A 20,725-nucleotide genomic window follows, 5' to 3' on the forward strand; every position below is an offset into this window, starting at 1 on the left:
GGGATGTATGTATTTGCCCACATTGTGCTAAAATGCTCAGTAACCCAGTCTTGTTAGAATCACAAACAGCTAGGCATAAAGAGGTTTTCACCATCTGGAGGGGTCCTAAGCTTGACCAACGCACCTCAGGAGAAAGAACAAGTGGTGTGCCCTGGGCTCCAATTTGTCCACCAATCAGCTAATGATGAGGGACTGCCAGAAAGGGGAAGTGGCAGAAAAAAGGGCAGAATAGAGAATAAAAAGAACCCTCTGGAAAAACTCACCATGGTCTGAATATATTTAGAACTTTTTAGAATATGACAGTACATTTTTACTTTTGAGTACAAAGGAAAATACTAAGAAAAGTAACATAATCAATTGAGTGGTAGGGAAGAGGAAATATAAAAATTCCATCATTGATCATGGTAGGAAGCCTGTGAATACCAACCAAAGTCATAGTTGTAAAAGTAACTTCTAAGATGAAAATACTGCCATTCTAAATTTTATAATAAGAAACATATTCAATATAAAGTAAGGCAAATGCAGGCAACATGGTGAGATGACCTCCTCATATCAGAACCTTTAGAATTCAGTTAAAGATGTGCTCAGAGGAAAATTCACACTCTTTAACAATTAAGCATCTTACTCAAATAGTTAATTTTAAAAGAGAAAAATGATATAACTAATACATAAAAGAACGAATTCTTTAAAATAAAATGAAATTAAAGAGACACTGTTAGGCTACTTAAGAAGAGTGAAATAAGAAATGACAAAGGAGAAATAAAGACAATTAAAAAAATAATGAGAGTATTTTGTACTGAAGCTGGGAGTACTGATGAAATGGGAATGATGAAAAAGGGAAGTGAAACAACTTTTTTGGTTGAAATGTTCTCTATCATGATTGTGCTAGTGATTACAGAGATATATGTATTTGTCAAAACCTATCACTTAGATGGGTCCATTTTCCTATATGCAAATACTATTTTGATAAAGTTGACCTAAAAGATAGTTCAAAGACTGTTGAGGAATAGTTAAAATAATTTTAGAGAGAAAAAAGCCCTTTAAAGAATGACACCAAACTCAGAAGCCATAAAAGAACTCATACATTAAAACTGATACATGGTAGAGTAAGAACCTTTGAAAATTCTCTCCTCCAAAAAGCAACAAGAAGGCTGGGTATGGTGGCTCACACCTGTAATCCCAGCACTTTGGGAGGCTGGGGCAGATGGATCACCTGAGGTCAGGAGTTTGAGACCGGCCTGGCAAATATGGTGATACCCCATCTCTACCAAAAACACAAAAATTAGCCGGGTGTGGTGGTGCATGCCTGTAGTCCCAGCTATTCAGGAGGCTGAAGCAGAATTGCTTGAACCCAGGCAGTGGAAGTTGCAGTGAGCCAAGATCATGCCACTGCACGCCAGCCTGGGTGACAGAGCAAGATGCTGTCTCAAAAAAAATCTGGAAATTAACCAAAGGCTTGTATCAATACAAGGAATGTTTACTGAAGAAAACTGTCTTTCTCCCTGTCTATCTCATTTAAAAGAGAACTTCACAGAGTACTAACTATAAATCTAAAGTTAACATTATCTATTTAACACAACAGAAGGGTAGTTGATAAAGAGAGGAAAAAAGACATAAGACAAATAGAAAACAAATAAAATGGCAGGCATAAATCTAACTTTATAGTAATTACATTAAATGTAAATGAATTAAACATTCCAATTAAAAGACAGAAATTAGCAGAATGGATTAAAAACACATGATCCAACTAAATGTTGCCTATAGGAGAAAAAATTTAGATTGAAAAAAAATTTAGATAGAAAAAAATTTAGATTGAAAGTGAAAGAATGTAAAAACATACACCATGAAACTAGCTAAAGAGAGCTGAAATGACTATATGAATATCAGACAAAATAGAGTTAAGACTAAAATTGTTACTAGAGACAAAAAGGACATCTTATAATGATAAGAAGGTTAATCCATCAAGAAGATACAACAATTATAAATATATATGCATCTAACTATAGGGTTTCAAAATATGCAAGGCAAAAATGGACAGAATTAAAGAAAGAAATAGAAAATTAAACAGTAATAGTTGGAGACTTTAATATCTCACTTTCAATGATGGACAGAACAAGTAGACAGAAAATCAGTGAGGAAACAGTAGACATGAAATACTCTGTAAATCAACTAGACCTAACAGGCATTTATAAAACACTCCACCTAACAGCAGTAGAATACACATTCCTCTCATGTGTACATGCAGCCTTCTCTAATATCCTAGAATATCCTAGAGAATGCTGCATGTACACATGAGAGGAATGTGTATTCTACATATATTATGGTCTAATATATGGTCTATATGTTAGACCATACACAAGTATCCATAAATTTAAAAGGATTGAAATTATACAAAGTATGTTCTCTTACCATAATGGAATAAAATTAGAAATTAATAACAGAGGTAAATTTTGAAAATTTATAAATATGTAGAAATTAAACAACATATGTCTAAATGACAGCTGTGTTAAAGAAGAAATCACAAGGGAAATTAGAAACACTTTGAGATAAATAAAAATATAAATATAACATACCAAAACTTACGGGATGCAGAAAAATCAGTGCTTAGAATGAAACTTACAGCTTTAATAACCTACATTAAAGAAGATGATCTCAAATCAGCAACCTAATCTTTTACCTGAAACAACTAGACAGAAGAGCAAGTTAAACTCAAAGCAAACAGAAGGAAGAAAATAACAAAAAGTACAACAGATATGAATGAAATGAAATAGAGAATAGAAAAATAAGAGAGAAATATCAACAAAACCAAGAGTTGGTTCTTTGAAAAGACCAACAAAATTTATAAACCTTTAGCTAGACTAGCAAGAAAAAAAAAAGGACTCAAATGACTAAAATAAAGAATGAAACTGGAGGGAGAACTACTGACGTTAAGAAATAAAAATGGGTTATAGAGGAATACTATGAGCAATTATATATCAACAAATTAAGATAACCTAGGTGAAATGAACAAATTCCTAGAAAGACACGAATTACTGAAACTGACTCAAGTAGACATAAACATCTGAAAAGATCTATAACAAGTAGAGAGGTTAAATTAGTAATCAAAAAACTCATGAGAAGCACAGGCCCAGATGGCTTCACTGGTGAATGCTAACAAATATTTAAAGAATTTTAAAACCTACCCTTTACAAACTCTTGCAGAAAATAAATGAGAAGGGAATTCTTCCGAACTCATTCTACGAGGCCAGTATTACCTTAATCCAAAAACCGGAAAAAGAAATCACAAGAAAACAAAACACTACAAAGCAACATCCTTTATCAATGGAATCTAAACATCTTCAACAAAATACTAGCAAATAGAATATAGTGACAAATAGAAAGTATTATACACCATGAAAAAGTGGGATTTATCCCAGGAATGCAGAATTGATTTCACACACAAAAATCAGTCAATATGATGTTATATCATATTAATAGAACAAAGGACAAAAACCACATGGTCACCTCAACAGATGCAGAAAAAGCATTTGACAAAATCTGACACCATATCATGTCAAAAATATTTAACAAACTAGGAATAGAAGGGAATTTCCTCAAGATGATAAAGGGCATCTATCAAAAGCATACAACACACTTAAAGGTGAAAGACTGAAAGTTTCCCCTGCAAGATTGGGAACAAGACTGGAATATTCACTCTTAGCCACGTTTATTCAACATTGTACTAAAGGTTCTAAGAAAGAGAAATTAGGCAAAAGAAAAGAAATAAAAGGATTCCAGATTAGAAAGAAAGAAAACCATCTATTTTCAGATGACATGATCTTGCATATGTAAAATCTTAAGAAATCTACAAAAAAACCTAGAGCTAGTAAGTTCAGCAAAGTTTCAGGATGCAAAATCAATACACATTCTCTAACTTGTCTGAGAAAAAAAGAAAAATAAATATACACAGAATCAGTTTCATTTTTATGTATACTTGCAATGAACAATCCAAAAATGAAATTTAGAAAACAATTCCATTTATAATAGTACCAAGAAGAATATGATATTTAGGTACAAATGTAACAAAAGAAGTATAATATTTATACATTAAAATGACAAAACATTATTGAAAGAAATTAAAGAAGACCTAAATATATGGAAAAGATATCAGAGTTTCATGGATCAGAGGACTTAGTATTGTTAAGACGGCAATTCTTCCCAAATTAATGTATAGATTTGATAAAATCCCTATCAAAATTACAGTTGTCCTTTTGGCAGAAATCGATGAGCTAATCCCAAAATTCCTATGTAAATGTAAAGGACCCAGAATAGCAAAAAAAAAAAAAAAAAAAAAAAAATCTTGCAAAAGAAGAGTAAAGTTGAAGGATTTATACTTCCTAATTGTAAAACTTACTATAAAGCTGCAGTGATTAAGACCGTATGGTACTGGCATAAGGATAGACACACAGACCAGTAGTATAAATAGAGAGGCCAGAAATAAACCCATTCATTTAAGATCAACTGATTTTCAACAAGGGTATCAAGACAATAAATGAGTGAAAGAATATTTTTTTAAAAAAACAAATGTTGACAATAAATGAGTGAAAGAATATTTTTTTAAAAAAACAAATGTTGCTAGGACAACTGAATAGCCACATGCAAAAGCATGATTTTGTAACATGACCTCACATGATATACAAAAATTACCTCAAAATAAATCAAAGACCTACATGTAAAAGCTAAAACAAAAAAAGTCAATTTTTCTCTCCTAGAAGAAAACATGAGTAAATCTTTGTGACCTCAGATTAGCTGATAGTTTCTTAGATATGACACTTAAAGCGCAAGGATCCAAAGAAAAACATAGATACATTGACTTCATCAAAACTAAAAAACTTTTGTGTTGCAAAATGATTCCATCATGAAAGTGGAACGACAACTCACAGAATTGGAGAAAATATTTGCAAATCAAATCCAATAAGGATCTAGCATGCAGAATATATTTTTAAAACTTGTAAAACTCAGCAATGAAAGGCAAAACCCCAATTAAAAAATGGGCATATAATTTGAATAGACATTCTCCAAGAAGACATACTAGTGTCCAGTAGGCTCATGAAAAGATGCTCAACTTCATTAGTTACTAAGGAAATGCAATCAAAATCATAAGATACCACCTCACATCCACTGGAATAGCTATAAATGTTGGCTAGGCTGTGGAAAATTGGAAGCCTCAATCATTGCTGGTGAAAACGTAAAATGGTACAGTGGCGTTGGTGAATAGGTTTGACAGTTCCTCAAAAAGTTCACACAGAATTTCTGTATGACCTGACAATTCCTGGGAATGCCCAGATAGGTATATACTCAAAAGAACTGAAAGCCTATGTTCACACAAAAACTTGTACATGAATGTTTATCATAGCATTATTTATAACAATAGTTAAAAACTGGAAACAACCTAAATGTCCACCAACTGATGAACAGATAAACAAAACGTGGCATCATGTGCCACAAGGTGGTACAATGGAATGTTACCTGGCCATAAAAAGTAACCCTACACCGGTGGCGGATCAAGGTGGTGATAGCACGGCCTTGGGCTCTGGTGTCTCCCAGTCTGCTGAAGCCCGGAGGCCCTCACCATGGACCTCCAGCATCGCCCTGGGCGCAAGACTGGGAGCGGGGGCGTGGCCTCCTCCTCCGAGAGCAACCGTGACCGCAGGGAGCGCCTCCGGCAGCTGGCCCGGGAGACCATCGATATCAAGAAGGACCCATATTTCATGAAAAACCACCTGGGCTCCTATGAATGCAAGCTCTGCCTGAAGCTTCACAACGAGGGGAGCTACCTGGCACATACCCAGGGGAAGAAGCACCAGACCAACCTGGCCCGGCGAGCGGCCAAGGAGGCCAAGGGGGCTCCCCCCCCAGACCGCACCTGAGAAGGTCAAGGTGGAGGTGAAGAAGTTTGTGAAGATCGGCCGCCCGGGCTACAAAGTGACCAAGGAGAGGGACTCGGAGATGGGCCAGCAGAGCCTCCTCTTCCAGATCGACTACCCTGAGGTCGCCGAGGGCATCATGCCACACCACCGCTTCATGTCTGCCTACGAGCAGCGGATCGAGCCCCCGGACCGGCGCTGGCAGTACCTGCTGATGGCCGTCGAGCCCTACGAGACCATCGCCTTCAAGGTGCCGAGCAGAGAGATCGATAAGGCAGAGGGCAAGTTCTGGACGCACTGGAACCGGGAGACCAAGCAGTTCTTTCTCCAGTTCCACTTTAAGATGGAGAAGCCCCCGGCTCCACCCACCCTCCCCGCCGGGCCCCCTGGGGCGAAGCGGCCTCCACCCCCGCTGATGAACGGTCTGCCCCCTCGGCCACCACTGCCGGAGTCTTTGCCGCCACCCCCACCAGGAGGCCTGCCTCTGCCACCCATGCACCCCACGGGGCCTAAGCCCTCAGGGCCCCCAGGACCACCCCAGTTGCCCCCGCCAGCTCCAGGAGTCCACCCCTCCGGCCCCAGTGGTGCACCCCCCCACATCTGGGGTCCATCCCCCAGCTCCTGGGGTCCATCCCCCAGCTCCTGGCGTCCATCCCCCAGCCCCTGTGGTCCACCCACCAACCTCTGGGGTCCACCCCCCAGCTCCTGGAGTCCACCCTCCAGCCCCTGGGGTTCACCCACCAGCCCACAGGGTTCACCCACCAGCCCCCGGAGTCCACCCACCAGCCCCGGGGATCCACCCTCCCCCATCAGCAGTTCACCCCCAGGCCCCAGGGGTGCACCCAGCAGCCCCAGGGATGCACCCTCAGGCCCCAGGGGTCCACCCCCAACCTCCCGGGGTCCATCCGTCAGCTCCTGGGGTCCACCCTCAGCCTCCTGGAGTTCACTCCTCAAATCCTGGGGTACATCCCCCAGCTCCCACGCCCCCAATGCTGAGGCCCCCACTCCCTTCCGAAGGCCCAGGGAACATACCTCCCCCTCCCCCAACCAACTGAGAAGCTGCTCCCTTCCCAGCAAGCCTGGCCCAGGTGCTCCTGCCTTTCCCATGGAGGGAAGGCTGCTCTTTTGTACTGTCCCGGCTCATTAAACGGCCTCCCCCCTCTGCCAAAAAAAAAAAAAGTAATCCTACACCATAAATGAACCTTGAAAACATTAAGCTAACTGAAAGAAAAGCCCATATATTATAATTCCATTTAAATGAAATGTCCAGAATAGGCCAATCTTTAAAGTCAGAAATTATATTAGTGGTTAACAAAGATTGAGGGAAGGGGAAATGGGAAGTGACTGCTAACGGGACTGGAGTTCCCATTAGGAACATAGGCTTTTATTTTGATAAAGATATAGATAGCAGTAACTGTAAAGGCTAGGATACTTAATATGTATCCTATAGCTTTAAAAGGAGAATTTGGGGCATTTCCTTATGTTATATACAATAAAAGAATCATGGTCCCTTCAGATTATTGTTTTTTTTTGTTTTAACACATACACCTTGAGTTTCTTTTGCATCCTTCTCTCCTTGACATCAGCCACTCTGTCAAATCCTGAAAGAAGGAACATAAAGAATGTCACAAATACAAAGAATGTCCTCAGCAATAACAAATTTAACTAGCAGCCCTGGGAAAGGAGATTTGCAGGCCTCTGAGGAAAGGAAATAAATTCTTTCCTTTCCTTTTCTTGCCTAATCTTATCATTCACCTTCATAGACATTATACCGTGACTTCTAAGACCTTTTTCTCTCCTTAATGACCATCCAGTTACTACAAGGAAACAACCCAATTGCTTTGGCTAAGAGCAAAGAACTGTCTATGCCTAAGGGTTATCAATGCTGAAACAAAGGGCTGAGAGAAGCTGAAGACATTGCTGTTTAATAACAGTAAGGTATTCCTGTTTGTCCAGGCAGGGTCTAGCACTAGGAAGAGGACTATACTTACCTCTAGAGCAAGGACTAACTCCTTATATCTGTGTATCCCTTTTTACTTCAGAGGTGCAGCCTTTGACTGCTTGATCTGAGACTGTCTTTATATCTCTCACAAAAGGGTTCCAGGAAGAAATGCTTACTCTGTATTCCTAAATTTCTAAGAGTTATCTTCCTCCAGAAAGTCTCCTTTTATCCAAATCCTGGTGAAGCAGGTATCAAAAGGCCTGATGCTGTTAGTCAGGGACATGAATTCTCTCTTTTCACATCTCATTACAGAGGCCTTAAGCTCAGATACCCACTGGTGATAGACAGGGCAGGTCACACATCGAGAGAAGAACTCTTTAAAGTACTGAAAGGAAAAGAAGGTACATTAGCTCTGGGATTAGTGCTTCATTCCCCTAACATGCCACTTCATCAGAACTTACAAAGGTCCTCATTCAACATATTCACTCATGACTAGGGGAACAGGGAGGAGTTACTGATGGCAAAGTGGGCCTGGAAAACTGATTTGGGGATACAGAGGAACTGGAATGTGTTCTAGACTCAGAAGGGCTATAGGTAGATGTGTCAAATTATAGACTGAATGAGTATAGGTTCACTGAGCAGGGCTAAATGTTAATATTTTAATGATTCTGGGTAGTAGCTGGCAAAGGTGGAAAGTTAAGAAACACAGTCCAGACCCAGATGCAATAATATCTGGAAGGATACATAAGGTAGGTGGAAACTTTCTCTGTGGAGAAACAAAGGATTCAGAGTAAAGGGAGTCAGAGCCAGTAAAAGGGAAAGGAAGGAAGAGATTCAGGTGGCAGAAAGAGCATCATAGGGTAAAACTAAGTGAGTTAGGTGTTAGTTGAAGGGAAGCTGAGAAACAGGTACCTCGAGGGTTTGGCTGCGAAGCTCTAGGGGAATATGCATGAAGATACCCTCTGGCATCTTCTGTAATATTAGCACATGGCACTCTAGGAATCGGACAAAGCCATGAGCACCAAATAGTGAGGCATTGGTGCTTTTCACCAACTGGCAAGCCTTAGAGAAATAGTGCTCAAAGAGGTCCCATTGTGACTCCTGGGCAAACCTGGAGGAAAAGAGTAACAGCTCTCAGCAATATCCACTGCTTACCAACCACGGCTTTTGCTTAAAATTGTCACTTCTTTAAGGCTCTAAGACCACCTGGACAGTCAGAAGTGCAGTGATGCTAGAAAGTGACCAAGGCTATTAACTCACATACAAGGAAACTTAAAAGGAGACCAGTTATATTCAGCATTGTTATGAGTTACTCTGGCACTTAAATGTAAACCTAAACTTAACCCTTGACCTATAGGCCAAAGCCTGTTAAAGGACAAGAGCCCTTCTAATAAGATAGGAGGGAATGGGAGGTACATGGGCTTTAAAAGTTGGTTAGAGATGTTCAACAGTCCTGCCTGGTGGGGAGAGATAGCTTAAATGACCTAAATGTCTATCTTTTGCCACAGCCCTTGAGTAAGACATTACCACATGGCGAGGGAGGAGTGGACTCCCAGCATGACGTTGCTCTGAGAGATTAGAACACAGCTGTGCTCATAGATTTGAAAGAAATGCAGACATTCACTAAAGGGCCGACACAGCAATCCTGTGAACACAGAAGGTAACCAGGCTAGCAGATATTGTCAGTGTAGGAACTAGGGTAGAGAAGGTGTGTAATACTGGGAAGGAAACAAGACCCCAAAGGCAGACACCCCTGAATCACAGCATGGTTCCCAGACTTTAAGGAGCCAGAGGTCAGAGGCAGCGGCCATGCCTGAGGGACAGGTTCATGACTGCGGGACAGGTTCATGACTGCCTGTATTCCAAACCTAGAGCCCTATCTGAGGTCTGAATCCCTCAGGAGTACAGCAGAGACCTGTGCAAGATTTACCTTTTCCGTAGAGCAGCAGATCTAAGCAAGCAGAATAAAAGCAGGCCAGGCCAAGGACATCATAACCCTGGGAAATGAGTGCCCACTGACTCTCCAGTACATGGACACACAGACCAAATCTGCCAAGAGACAGAGCCACTGGGACCAGCTAGGGAGTAAGGAGGATGGGTAGGAAAGGAAGGGGTCTTAAACCCTAAAAGTAGCTTAACATCCCCTAGATCTCCTCTTCACAGCTCTATTTATATAGAGAACATCTGTGCCTGGGATCAGACCCATCTTTAGGCAAAGGAGGTGGGAATTTGCCTCTGAGGCAATTTCCAGGGTTTTGAGCTGCTGCAGTTTTCTATCACCCTGCAGAATTTTTTTTTTTGAAGAAAATTTGTCCATGAGCCCCAAGTATTGAGGAATATATAGCAGCTCTGACTGCATTTCCACTCCTGACTCTTTCACACTTAAGATAATGCTTCTGCAGTGGCCAAGGGAAAGTATCCCCAGGTGTGGAAATAGAACAGCATCTCCCTCTCCATTCCAAACTTCTCTGGGAAAATATACACACCCCTCTTAGAAAACAAATACAAATGACAGAAAATGATCTTAATACTTCTTCTTCAGAAATGCAGATCTGAAGAGAACTGAGAGGACCAGATTCTCCAGAGTTGGTTTCTTGAGGTATCTGCATATCTCACGAGCTTGAAAACCTGAGGAGGTTCAAGAGCACTGTGTGAGGTCTAGCTGTGAACATGTACTGTCTAAAAGCCCTAGACTCACCAGCTCTAAGTCCCATTACCCAGCTTGATGGAGAAGTCGAGATGGCCAAGGCACAGCTTGGTGTAGGCAAGGGCCTGCACGAGCTGAGCTGTGGCCAACAATCCCTCCCTGGAGAACCAACATAAACTGCTTTTTTGAATGGCCATTTGCTCATAGTGCAGCCACTTCTCCTTGTTGCCCATGGTCTGGGAGAACTGAGAGAGGTCCACATAGGTAGAGACAACCTGCAGGAAAACAAACACAGGGCAAAATATTCCCCTTGTACATTCACATGACATTTCCATTTTGTTCCTTTCCTCTGTAAGAGCCTATTATAGTGCCTTGCTGCTCACTCAGTCTGAACTCCTGGTATCCCTACCACTTGCCTCCAACCCAGCTGGAAAAATATGATCCTTCTCACCCATGCAGTTCTAACTGAATCATTCTCACTGCCTGTCTTTAAACAAACCAGTTTCTCTACATGCTTCTGCTTTTCCTCTCCAATCCATGACTTTCCCCTATAAAACAATGATTAAACTACTTCTTTGTCTTCTCTAATTTAAGACCTCTGATATTTGCTCTGTAGAGCTCTTCAGGGCTGCTGCCTAGATTTCTATATAACTACATGCACATTTGACATAGTTAGTGCTCTCTTCTTGGAACACTCTTTCCTAGCTTTCCAGGATGTCATGCTCTCTTGGTTTTCCTTGTCTCCCTGGCAACTTATTCTCAATTTCTTTTGCTGGTTTCTCCTCACCACTCTGACCTTTTAATACTGGAGCTGTTAACAAAGTCCTTGGACCTTTTTTCTTTTCTATACTCATTCCCTTGGTGTTCTCACCCAGTCCTATGGCTTTAAATAGTATTTGCACACTGATGGTTCCCATATGTCTATTTCCAGCTCAGACCTCTCTCATGAACCCGACTTGTGTATTCACCTGGACTCGTATTAACCAGACTCATCTCCACCTGGATGTCTAATAGGCATCTAGAATAAAACATGTCCAAAGCCTAGCTCCCAAATCTTTCTCCAAATCTGTTCTTCCTGTAGACTCCCCTATCCCAATTAAGAGCATCTCTATCCCTCTATAAGTTCAACTAACAACTTTTGGGATTATCCTTGACTCTTTCCTTCACATCCCAGAACTGATCCATGAGTGAATCCTGTTGGCTCTATTCTGACAAAAGACCACCCTCAACTTATTTTCCTACCACAATAATCCAAGCCACCACCATCTCTTGCTTGTATTACTGCAATAGCCTCCTAACTGGTCTCCCTGCTTCCTTCCTTGTCCCCTTCAGGATACTTTCAACACAGTAGGCAGAATGATCTTATTAAAATATAAGTAGATCCTGTCACTCCTCTTCTCACAACCCATTAATGGCTTCCCATCTCTTTCAGAGTAAAAGCCAAAACTCCTACAGTGGCCTATCTAAGGTCTGCACCATGTGCCATCCCACCCCTTCCCAGTCCTTCTGACCTCATCTCTTGGTTCACTCGCTTCCTCTTCCTCCCCTCCAGTCACACTGTCCTTCAAACACAGAGGGTATGCCTTGGGCATTTACTGTGCCTTCTGCCTGAATACTCTACTCCCAGACAGCCTGGCTTTCTTGCCTCCTTCAGATATTTACTCATGTCACCTGCTCAGTAAAGCTTTCTCTGACCACCTTGTTCAAAACTATACCCCATCCCTCACCTCACAGAATCCCATATCCCCTTGTCTCCACTTAATTTTTTCCACTGCGTTGATTATCACCCAACATGCTGTTAATATTACTTATTACATTTCCCTGGAGTCAAGATCAGTGCCTGGCATATAATAGGTGTTTGCCAAATAGTTCGCTGTTGCATATGTGGATAAGACAGAAAGATAAGACACTAAAATTAGGAAGACACATTTTCTTTTGTTTTTTCCTAAATCAGCAGTTTCAAATCTTTTTAGATCACAGGCTTCTTTGAGAATCTGATGAAAGCTATGACCCCTTTTCTTCCTCCTCCCAGCCCCTAAAGGTTCTTTTGAAGATACACATAAAATTCTGCATTCAGTTCAGAGAGTTCACAGATAATCTCATACCTGGAAACCCATCTATAAACTGCAAATTAAGAAACCTCACTTTAACACATGATCAGTGTTGTCCAGTTAAGTCTGGGTTATTGGGGAACCATGCTAAAATCAGGAACTTGGCAGGATCATTCTCCACAGCACTTGAGGTTTCTAAGTGAGGTCCAAAGGTAACGCAAGGACTATCTTACCTGGGCTTCATTTGCAAGCTCCTCAGCTGAATGTTTCTGCATCAGAGCAGCGAGGCAAGCAAACCTGCAGCTACTGGCTGTGGCCTCCAGGTTATAGAGCTGCCAGAGTAGGGAGAGGCAATGCACCCGCTGCTGCAGGACTGCCAACTTCTTCTTACTGTTTTGAGGCACAGGGTGGTTAGCACACCCTTATTCTTTACTAATGCCCAACCTTCCCTCCCCACAAGAGCTCCAAGTATACTTATCATGGGGCCATCTACAGATGTCCAAATGCGGAAAGAGTTCTCAGATCCCACTACTCTTAACCTCATATGCCATTTTAATTCGTCCCTCTTGATTAAGAAAAGTTGAGAGAGAGGTTTCAAAAAAAGATTCTTTCTTTGAATCCCTATTTGCTACACAAAATTGGCTGAGGGAGTAAGATGGAAGAGTGAGAACTGTATGTTATACACTTATCTATTACATGTATATATATATGTATGCTGACTGTTATATGTCTTTTTATCTGCTTGCCTGTTAGATGCTTGAAGATTACTTGATTGTAAAAGAGTAGTTTTAGGTAAAAAAGGCAAAGCCCAGGCTAGTTAACTACAGTTTTAGGGAGGCTTCTCACTTCTCACTAGGATTATTTGGAGGTTGGCTTGGGGAACAGGAATGCCAAAACTTTTCCAGGAATGTCTGGAAAAGGACACCAAACCAGGTCCAAGGGAAATTCCTTTTCAGCAGTCGAAGGGCTTTCCTAGCCAATTTTTTGGCTAAAGTAATGTGTCCCATGTTGAAACAGACCTGGAGATGGGAAAACAAGAAGAAGTAATGTAAATATAATGTTTCGGATATAACACACTGGCTCTTTTGAGATGTGTAATTGCGGTAATTGAGGTTCTTGTTAGTGTGACTACCAACCAGGCTATGCTCTGAGGTGCTAGAGTGTGCTGAGCTAGAGCACAGCCCGGTTAGCAGTCACACTAACAAGCATCAGTATAGCCAAAAGCAAGTAAAGGGTTGAGAAAATAGGATTATGGCAAAAGCATCCTCCTTTCTCATCTCCCACACATTTGTCAGTGGGCAGTAGAGGAAGGCTGTGATTTAAAATATGATGCTGCTAGACTGAGATGGGATCATCATTTGAGTGGAGACCCAGATGCTCTCACATGGCATAGAAAGCATCTATAATATCACCAAATCCTTTCTCTCTCCTTCCTAAACAGGTTGAACCATAGTAGATGTGGAATGGGAGCTGGGGAACTACCTTGAAGTTATCCAGTATCTTCACATTCTAAGGCTGAATCCCTCAAGAAAGTGATAAAGTCTATGTGATTCTAGAACAATCTTGGGAGGACTGTACAATAACTTTCTCTTATAAAGGGAAAGAATAATTATTTAACTTTGCTCTGAAGACCTCTTGGTTGAAGCATAAATAATTCAACAATGTGACAACTCTATTTCCTTTGTCTTTCAAGACATTATGTACATTAAGTTTACTCTCCTAACCAAATTATCTTAAGGTTTACATTAAAATTAGTTTACATATGCTCCAATGAGAAAATTAGCTTATATCTACTTCAATGAACATAAATGGATAAGTCACAAAGAAATACAAATGACCAATAAACATAGAAGAATGATGTATCTTTAATTAAGAGAAACATTAAAACAATGTAACTTTGTCTAGGAATTAGCAAGGTTAGAAAAGACCGATAGTATCTGATGTTAGTAAGGATATGAAGAAATGGGAAAAACTTGAGTTGATATAACATTTTTGGTTGGCAATTTGGTGATATATTTATTAATTTTAAAATTGTGCCTTAATATTTCCACCTTTGAAAATTTCTCTTACAGAAAACACTCTCACAAGGGGAGAAAGAGATATTTAAGAAGAATAGTCACTATAGTAATGTTAATAATAATATCCAAATTAGAGATAACCGAAATGCATCTAAGAAGGGAGTAGCTAAGTTATGATCTAGCCAATGGAGTACTTGGTAGTTGTAACTATTTGGTGGATCAGTATGCACACCAATATGTAAACATGTTCAATCTGAACTGTTAAGAATAAAAGCAAGCTGCAAGAACAAGAAAATGTGGACTATGATCCTATGGAAAACAATAATGATATGGCTGTGTGTGTACAGTTGGTGGAACATGCATACAATTATTATTAATTATGGTGCAGGGAGTAGGATTAGTGGGAGCTCTTTCACTTTCTACCTATTATATATTTCCATATTTTATTTATTATTCTCTTTATTATACTTTTAGTTCTGGGGTACATGTGCAAAATGTACAGGTTTGTTATGTAGGTATACACATGCCATGATGGTTTGCTATACTCATCAACCCGTCATCTACATTAGGTATTTCTCCTAATGCTATCCCTCCCCTCACCCCCCAGCCCCCAACAGGTTCCAGTGTGTGATGTACCCCTCCCTGTGACCATGTGTTCTCATTGTTCAACTCCCACTTATGAGTGAGAACATGTGGTGTTTGGTTTTCCGTTCTTGTATTAGTTTGCTGAGAATGTGTATAAATGTTTTAAACGCATATAACCTTTTATCACATTATCACATTTACAATCGTACATAAAGAACAACAAAACGATTTTAAAAGAAATAATAGAGTAACCCTCAAGGAGAAACAGCCAGCACTTCAAGGTCACCCTCTGCCCTCACCTCTGACAGAAGACAGCAGAAAGTGGCCTCCTCAAACTGACAGATCTTCACCTTGTGTTTTTTCAAAAATGAAAATGCTGAGGGTTGGCCCAGAAGACTGCTTGCCTTCCTCAAATAAAAGAAGGCCTCCAAACAGGGCAAGGGATAAAAAAACTGGATTAGGATTAGGATGATGCTGGGGTGAGATTAGGGCAAAGGCAGGAGTAAGGTTATGATGAGAGTCAAGATCAGAATTTGAATACAATTTGGATTTCAAGCTAGAAACAGGAGCTGGACTGCTTGTGCAAGAGTCGGGGGCAGTGCTGACATGGGTTGGTGCTATTCTGCTACCACATTCCCACTTCATTTTTTTCCTGCCTTCTTTCTAGCTCTTCTCCCTCTCCTACTTTCTTCCACTTTTCACTCATGGTTATGATGTTAAGAAATCTCAATCAAATTCTCAGTAAAAGGCTCAGCTGAAGGGTGGATTGCAGAACCTGCTCACCATGTAACTATCTGACAGGTCCAAGGAGGCAGCCGCAGCCTCTAGCAGGTAATAAAATGCACAGGAGGTTTCTCCAATGACCAAGCAATGCTGGGTGAGGGGTGAGAGCACTAACTCCAGGATATCCTTACAGTGACAAGGCTTTGTGGTCAACAGGTCTGTCTCAGGGCTGGTCTGAGCCAGCTTCCTCTTCACTTGATCTAGGAACTCTTGCTCTGTTCTTTGTGGAAAGAAAATGAATAACGGAGAGTGGCAACCTTTATTCAGGCATTACTAGGTCTCAAAAGTCACTTTTTCCAGGAAGCTTTCTGGTATCATTCATTAATTTTTTGTCTATCCTTCTCCATTACTCCATAAAAATTTAAAAGTCAGGAACCAGAGCTATAACTGCAAAGGTCTATTAGGAATTTTTAAAAGCTGAAAGCCAATCTAAATACCTCAATCTAAATGGGGAAATACCACACTTGAATAGTTAAATAATCTAAATGTTAAATTAAACATAAAAAATGATACAAGGCAATAAATAATGATACATTTTTTTCTGTTAGCATATTTGAATTTTCTAATACCACATTTTATCCTACAACAACCCTGTCACTCAGGCAGGCAAGAATTATCTCCTTTAGGTCACTGAGACTCCAAGAGATTACATATGGCTTCATAGCTACTGAGAAGTAGAACCAAAACTAGAGCTTAACTCTCTGACTACTAATCTAGTGCACTTTTCACAGGCATGCTGAGCTCAAAAGTCAGACCTCTCTGAGCTATAATAATCTAAACAAAGTGGAGACTGAGGAGGGCCTTGAAGGATGGTGAACACACTGATAGGTGGAGAGATGTGGAGGTCACTCAGCATTTAACAAGGGAGAATTGTGTGAACAAAGACATACAGGTTAGTGTGGGGGTAGTTCATGTAGAATGGATTTTTGTTTGAAAATAGTAAGAAATAGGCCGGGCGCGGTGGCTCAAGCCTGTAATCCCAGCACTTTGGGAGGCCGAGGCGGGTGGATCACGAGGTCAAGAGATCGAGACCATCCTGGTCAACACGGTGAAACCCCGTCTCTACTAATACAAAAAATTAGCTGGGCATGGTGGCACGTGCCTGTAATCCCAGCTACTCAGGAAGCTAAGGCAGGAGAATTGCCTGAACCCAGGAGGCGGAGGTTGCGGTGAGCCGAGATCACGCCATTGCACTCCAGCCTGGGTAACGAGCGAAACTCCGTCTCAAAAAAAAAAAAAAAGAAAATAGTAAGAAATCACGTTAGATAAGTGGGATGAAAAACTGTATGTAGAGTGGCTGCTGAACTCCAGGTAGGAACATTGAACGCTGACAAACATCAGAGACCCAGGAGGTACATGGTTAGGAAATGTATATTCATTTTACTATCCTCTGGGGTAAAAGGAATTGAGAAGACAAATTTCTAGCTGGAAAAAAATATGCTACTTATAAAATGCACTTAAAAGCTATTAAAAGGCTGGGTACGGTGGCTCATGCCTGTAATCCCAGCACTTTGGGAGGCCAAGGTGGGTGGATCACTTGAGGTCAGGAGTTCGAGATCAGCCTGGCCAACATGGTGAAACCATGTCTCTACTAAAAATACAAAAATTAGCCAGGCGTGGTGGCATTTGCCTGTAATTCCAGCTACTTGGGAGGCTGAGGCAAGAGAATTGCTTGAACCCAGGAGGTGGAGGTTGCAGTGAGCTGAGATCATGCCACTGCACTCTAGCCTGGGCAACAGAGCAAGACTCCATCTCAAAACAAACAAACAAAAAGGTATTAAAGAAAGTTTTTCTCAACTATTAGGAAATAATTTTCCTATAAAGAATAAAAAAATTGCCTTTCCAAATCTTCTCTGTTAACCTGAATACTGGGCTGAGTACAAGAGTCACCACAGCCCATCTGCAACTGACATAAATGGCTCAGTTTAATGGTCATCTTTCTGTCACTTTTGGCCCCTCCATGTTCACCCTCAGCATCTCTGTCTACCTGCAGCATTCACTTGAGAAGGCTTCCTGAGTTCTGGATGGTTTCATCTGGAACTGAAAACTATCTGTAGAGAGAAAAATATATGATTAATTCTCCATGTTTGGATGAACTGAGGACATTTTAAATTCCTGACTACCTTTCCTCTGCAGTTTACAACACAAAATTAAGATGGTACTTTGTAAATTCCTTCACAACTGCTTGTGATTCAAATAGTAACTCTCTTCATTCCCAAACCTTCAAACGAGTTCTGTTTTTGAAAGACGCACTCAGTGTTTTCAAAATGAAGGAAAAATAAAGAATGTGTCCATCCTGGTTTGCTGGCTATTTCTAATAGTGGAAATCCCTGAATATGTATGGATCAGGTTCATGACCAGATCAAAATGAACTGTATAGGCTAAAACCAAGTGAAGAAAATTGTGATAGTACAAGATACCACACTTCCCTAGTCAGTGACCAAGAGAGCTTTCCAGCTTTACCTAGCAGGCCTTTAAATAACCTTTTTATCCTACAGATTTGACTCTTCTTCTGAGGCTGCCTTCTAATAGATCACAACAGCAACTATTAGAAATGATGTTGAGATGTTACCCATTGGAACTAACAGCATGGATAGTGGGATTGATAAGGAGTCTAAGAGAACTGTTCTAGAGAGGATTTGGGTTAAGTAAAAGGACTGGCTTTCTGATGATAATGATGTTAAGTCACAGCTAAGATATCAGAGGATACTGGCAGCCCTACTGCAATACACAACTCCAAGAGGCACCATCGTATCATAGCTTCTGTAATAGTACCCTCTGGAGTCAGATAGTGCCTGGTCTGTAATGGCCTGGGAAGCCTCCTCAGGGTTCTGCTGGGCTGGGAAGGTCTTGAGCCTTTTTCCTATACATGGACCAGGCTGTCTGATTCAAAGCAAAAAAACTGACCTCTCAAAAACAAAAAGTCACACAGGAAATATGAACAATAGCAAAATTTCTTCACAATACTAGACTTTGGAAAGCACAAAAGGTGCAAAAGCCCATACAGCTAATCAACCAATGACTAATTGCTCCAAGTTATTGGTCTACCTTCATAGTTGTGATGTTATAGCTAGAAGAGGAATTAGGATCATACACCAAATCCCTCATTTTAGCCCTTTGCCAGCAACTATCTATCATTTTCCACATACCATCACCCCACCCCCAGTATCGAACCAACTCTTCTTTTATCAAAGTAGGGAGAGGATCTGGTTGGGTCTTGATAGCTATTGTCAAGTATGGAAGAGGGTATAACTATGAAACATGGGTGAAGCTGCAAGGAGGCAGCTTACATGCATATGAAAGAAGAAACTTTCTGACAGCTAGAGGCAATGAGTTGTTCTGTAAGGTAAGCTGACCGAAAAAACAAAGATGAATGAACTCATCTGGGATACAGTTTATCAGGCTATGGTGAACATCTATTCACTATTAAAACCTTCTTCAGGTAGCTAACTCCTCCTTATCCCTCAAGACACAATTCTGACATGATCTACTTCAAAGGAGAGTCTTCACTGACATATTTCCCTGGCTGAGTTAATGGCCCCTTCTCATTTTCATTGCTTTTACCATGCCATACTAGAATTCTCTATCTGTCTGTCTGTAGTAATCCCCAAACAGACAGCTTCAGGAGTGCAAAGACCAAGGCTTATTCACATCATATTCCTTCATGTAGAATCTGATACACACAAGGATTCAATACATGTGTACTGAGCTGTAAAATAATAGTAATAAAACGATAGCTAAAGTGTATTGAGCACTCACCATATGTCTAGCACTGTTCAGAGCATACTACATATTTTAACTAATTTAATCCCCACAATGACCCAGTAAAATTGGTATTGTTATTATTAATTAATTAATTAATTTTTTTTGAGACAGAGTCTCACTCTGTCGCCCAGGCTGGAGTGCAGTGGTGCAATCTCGGCTCACTGCAACCTCCATCTCCCAGGTTCAAGTGAATATCGTGCCTCAGTCTCCTGAGGGACTACAGGTGCACACAAGCACACTGGGCTATTTTATATTTTTAGTAGAGATGGGGTTTCACCATGTTGGCTAGGCTGCTCTTGAACTCCTGACCTCAAGCGATCCACTCGCCTCAGCCTCTCAAAATGCTGGGATTACAGGCATGAGCCACCACACTTGGCCCATGAAGTTGATATTATTACTGTCCCCGATTGATTGAGGTTAAGTAACTTGCCCAAGATTGCCAATCAAAACAAATATGATTTCTAATGCTGCTTTTAATTCTGAGATTACATTTTTTTTAATCTCTAGTACTTCAGGAATAAATAAGTGGTTCTTTCTATCTACTTTTCTCCCTTAATCTGATTTCAACTTTTTGATGAAGAACTCCACATACATGAATACCAATATATCCTCTTTCTGCCTCCTGGGTTTACCTTGGGGAGAAGGCAGTTGCAATTTGTCTGTGATCACTTGTGTTAGCACTGAGCCAGTATCTCTGTAAGTACAGAATCGAGAGGTTCCCTTGGAACTCTTAGTAGAACAAACTGCAAAACGATGAAAAGGGACAAAGTCTCCTCCATGGCAGCTCCCACAGCGGCAGGCCAAGTCTTGGAGAAAGCAGGCACATTCAAGGTGCAGAGCTATCTGTTGTTCCTTGGGCCAGAGCTCCCAAGCAGCTTCCCGTAGTAGAGGCACTCCAAATTCCAACACCTCAGTTTGAGGTAGGGATAATTCTTCTTGTAGTGTGAGAAGAGAGGCTGAACCACCATCTGAAATTTAGGAAAATCTAAGTGAGATTTTTCCCTTATAAACTTTTTGAGCTTCAGTAT

At 40.8% G+C, this 20,725-nt stretch overlaps 2 protein-coding genes across 11 annotated transcripts in view; one reads left to right on the forward strand and one right to left on the reverse strand.

The window, feature by feature from the left end:
- The first annotated feature begins 4,340 nt into the window (after positions 1-4,340).
- On the forward strand, positions 4,341-6,961 carry LOC105714602 (splicing factor 3A subunit 2-like). Its single transcript, XM_064360437.1, is given in 3 exon segments — positions 4,341-5,888; positions 5,890-6,474; positions 6,476-6,961. Coding segments are annotated over 3 exon segments (1,347 nt in total). The 5' UTR covers positions 4,341-5,612.
- A 227-nt stretch (positions 6,962-7,188) lies between these two features.
- The window catches only part of LOC105714599 (adenylate cyclase type 10-like), a 44,848-nt gene continuing 31,311 nt past the window's right edge, over positions 7,189-20,725 (reverse strand). For 6 of the 10 annotated variants that reach the window (XM_012448587.2, XM_012448588.3, XM_012448589.3 and 3 more), the window contains 13 exons: positions 20,330-20,665; positions 17,920-17,983; positions 15,933-16,152; positions 15,449-15,574; positions 13,393-13,565; positions 12,780-12,936; positions 10,566-10,770; positions 10,380-10,476; positions 9,779-9,897; positions 9,376-9,493; positions 8,761-8,959; positions 8,025-8,233; positions 7,189-7,507 (listed from right to left, as the gene is read on the reverse strand). In XM_012448587.2, coding sequence (XP_012304010.2) covers positions 8,042-8,233; positions 8,761-8,959; positions 9,376-9,493; positions 9,779-9,897; positions 10,380-10,476; positions 10,566-10,770; positions 12,780-12,936; positions 13,393-13,565; positions 15,449-15,574; positions 15,933-16,152; positions 17,920-17,983; positions 20,330-20,665 — 2,006 coding nt within the window. In that variant the 3' untranslated portion in view covers positions 7,189-7,507; positions 8,025-8,041. Of the gene's footprint in view, positions 7,508-8,024; positions 8,234-8,760; positions 8,960-9,375; positions 9,494-9,778; positions 9,898-10,379; positions 10,477-10,546; positions 10,771-12,779; positions 12,937-13,392; positions 13,566-15,448; positions 15,575-15,932; positions 16,153-17,919; positions 17,984-20,329; positions 20,666-20,725 lie in introns of those variants that run through there. The other 4 variants (XM_064361066.1, XM_064361067.1, XM_012448596.3 and 1 more) reach the window with 4 other exon arrangements.

The sequence above is a fragment of the Aotus nancymaae genome, unplaced genomic scaffold (assembly GCF_030222135.1).
Source record: "Aotus nancymaae isolate 86718 unplaced genomic scaffold, 86718_ANA_hifiasm-v0.15.2.pri h1tg000040l, whole genome shotgun sequence".
NCBI lineage: Eukaryota > Metazoa > Chordata > Mammalia > Primates > Aotidae > Aotus > Aotus nancymaae.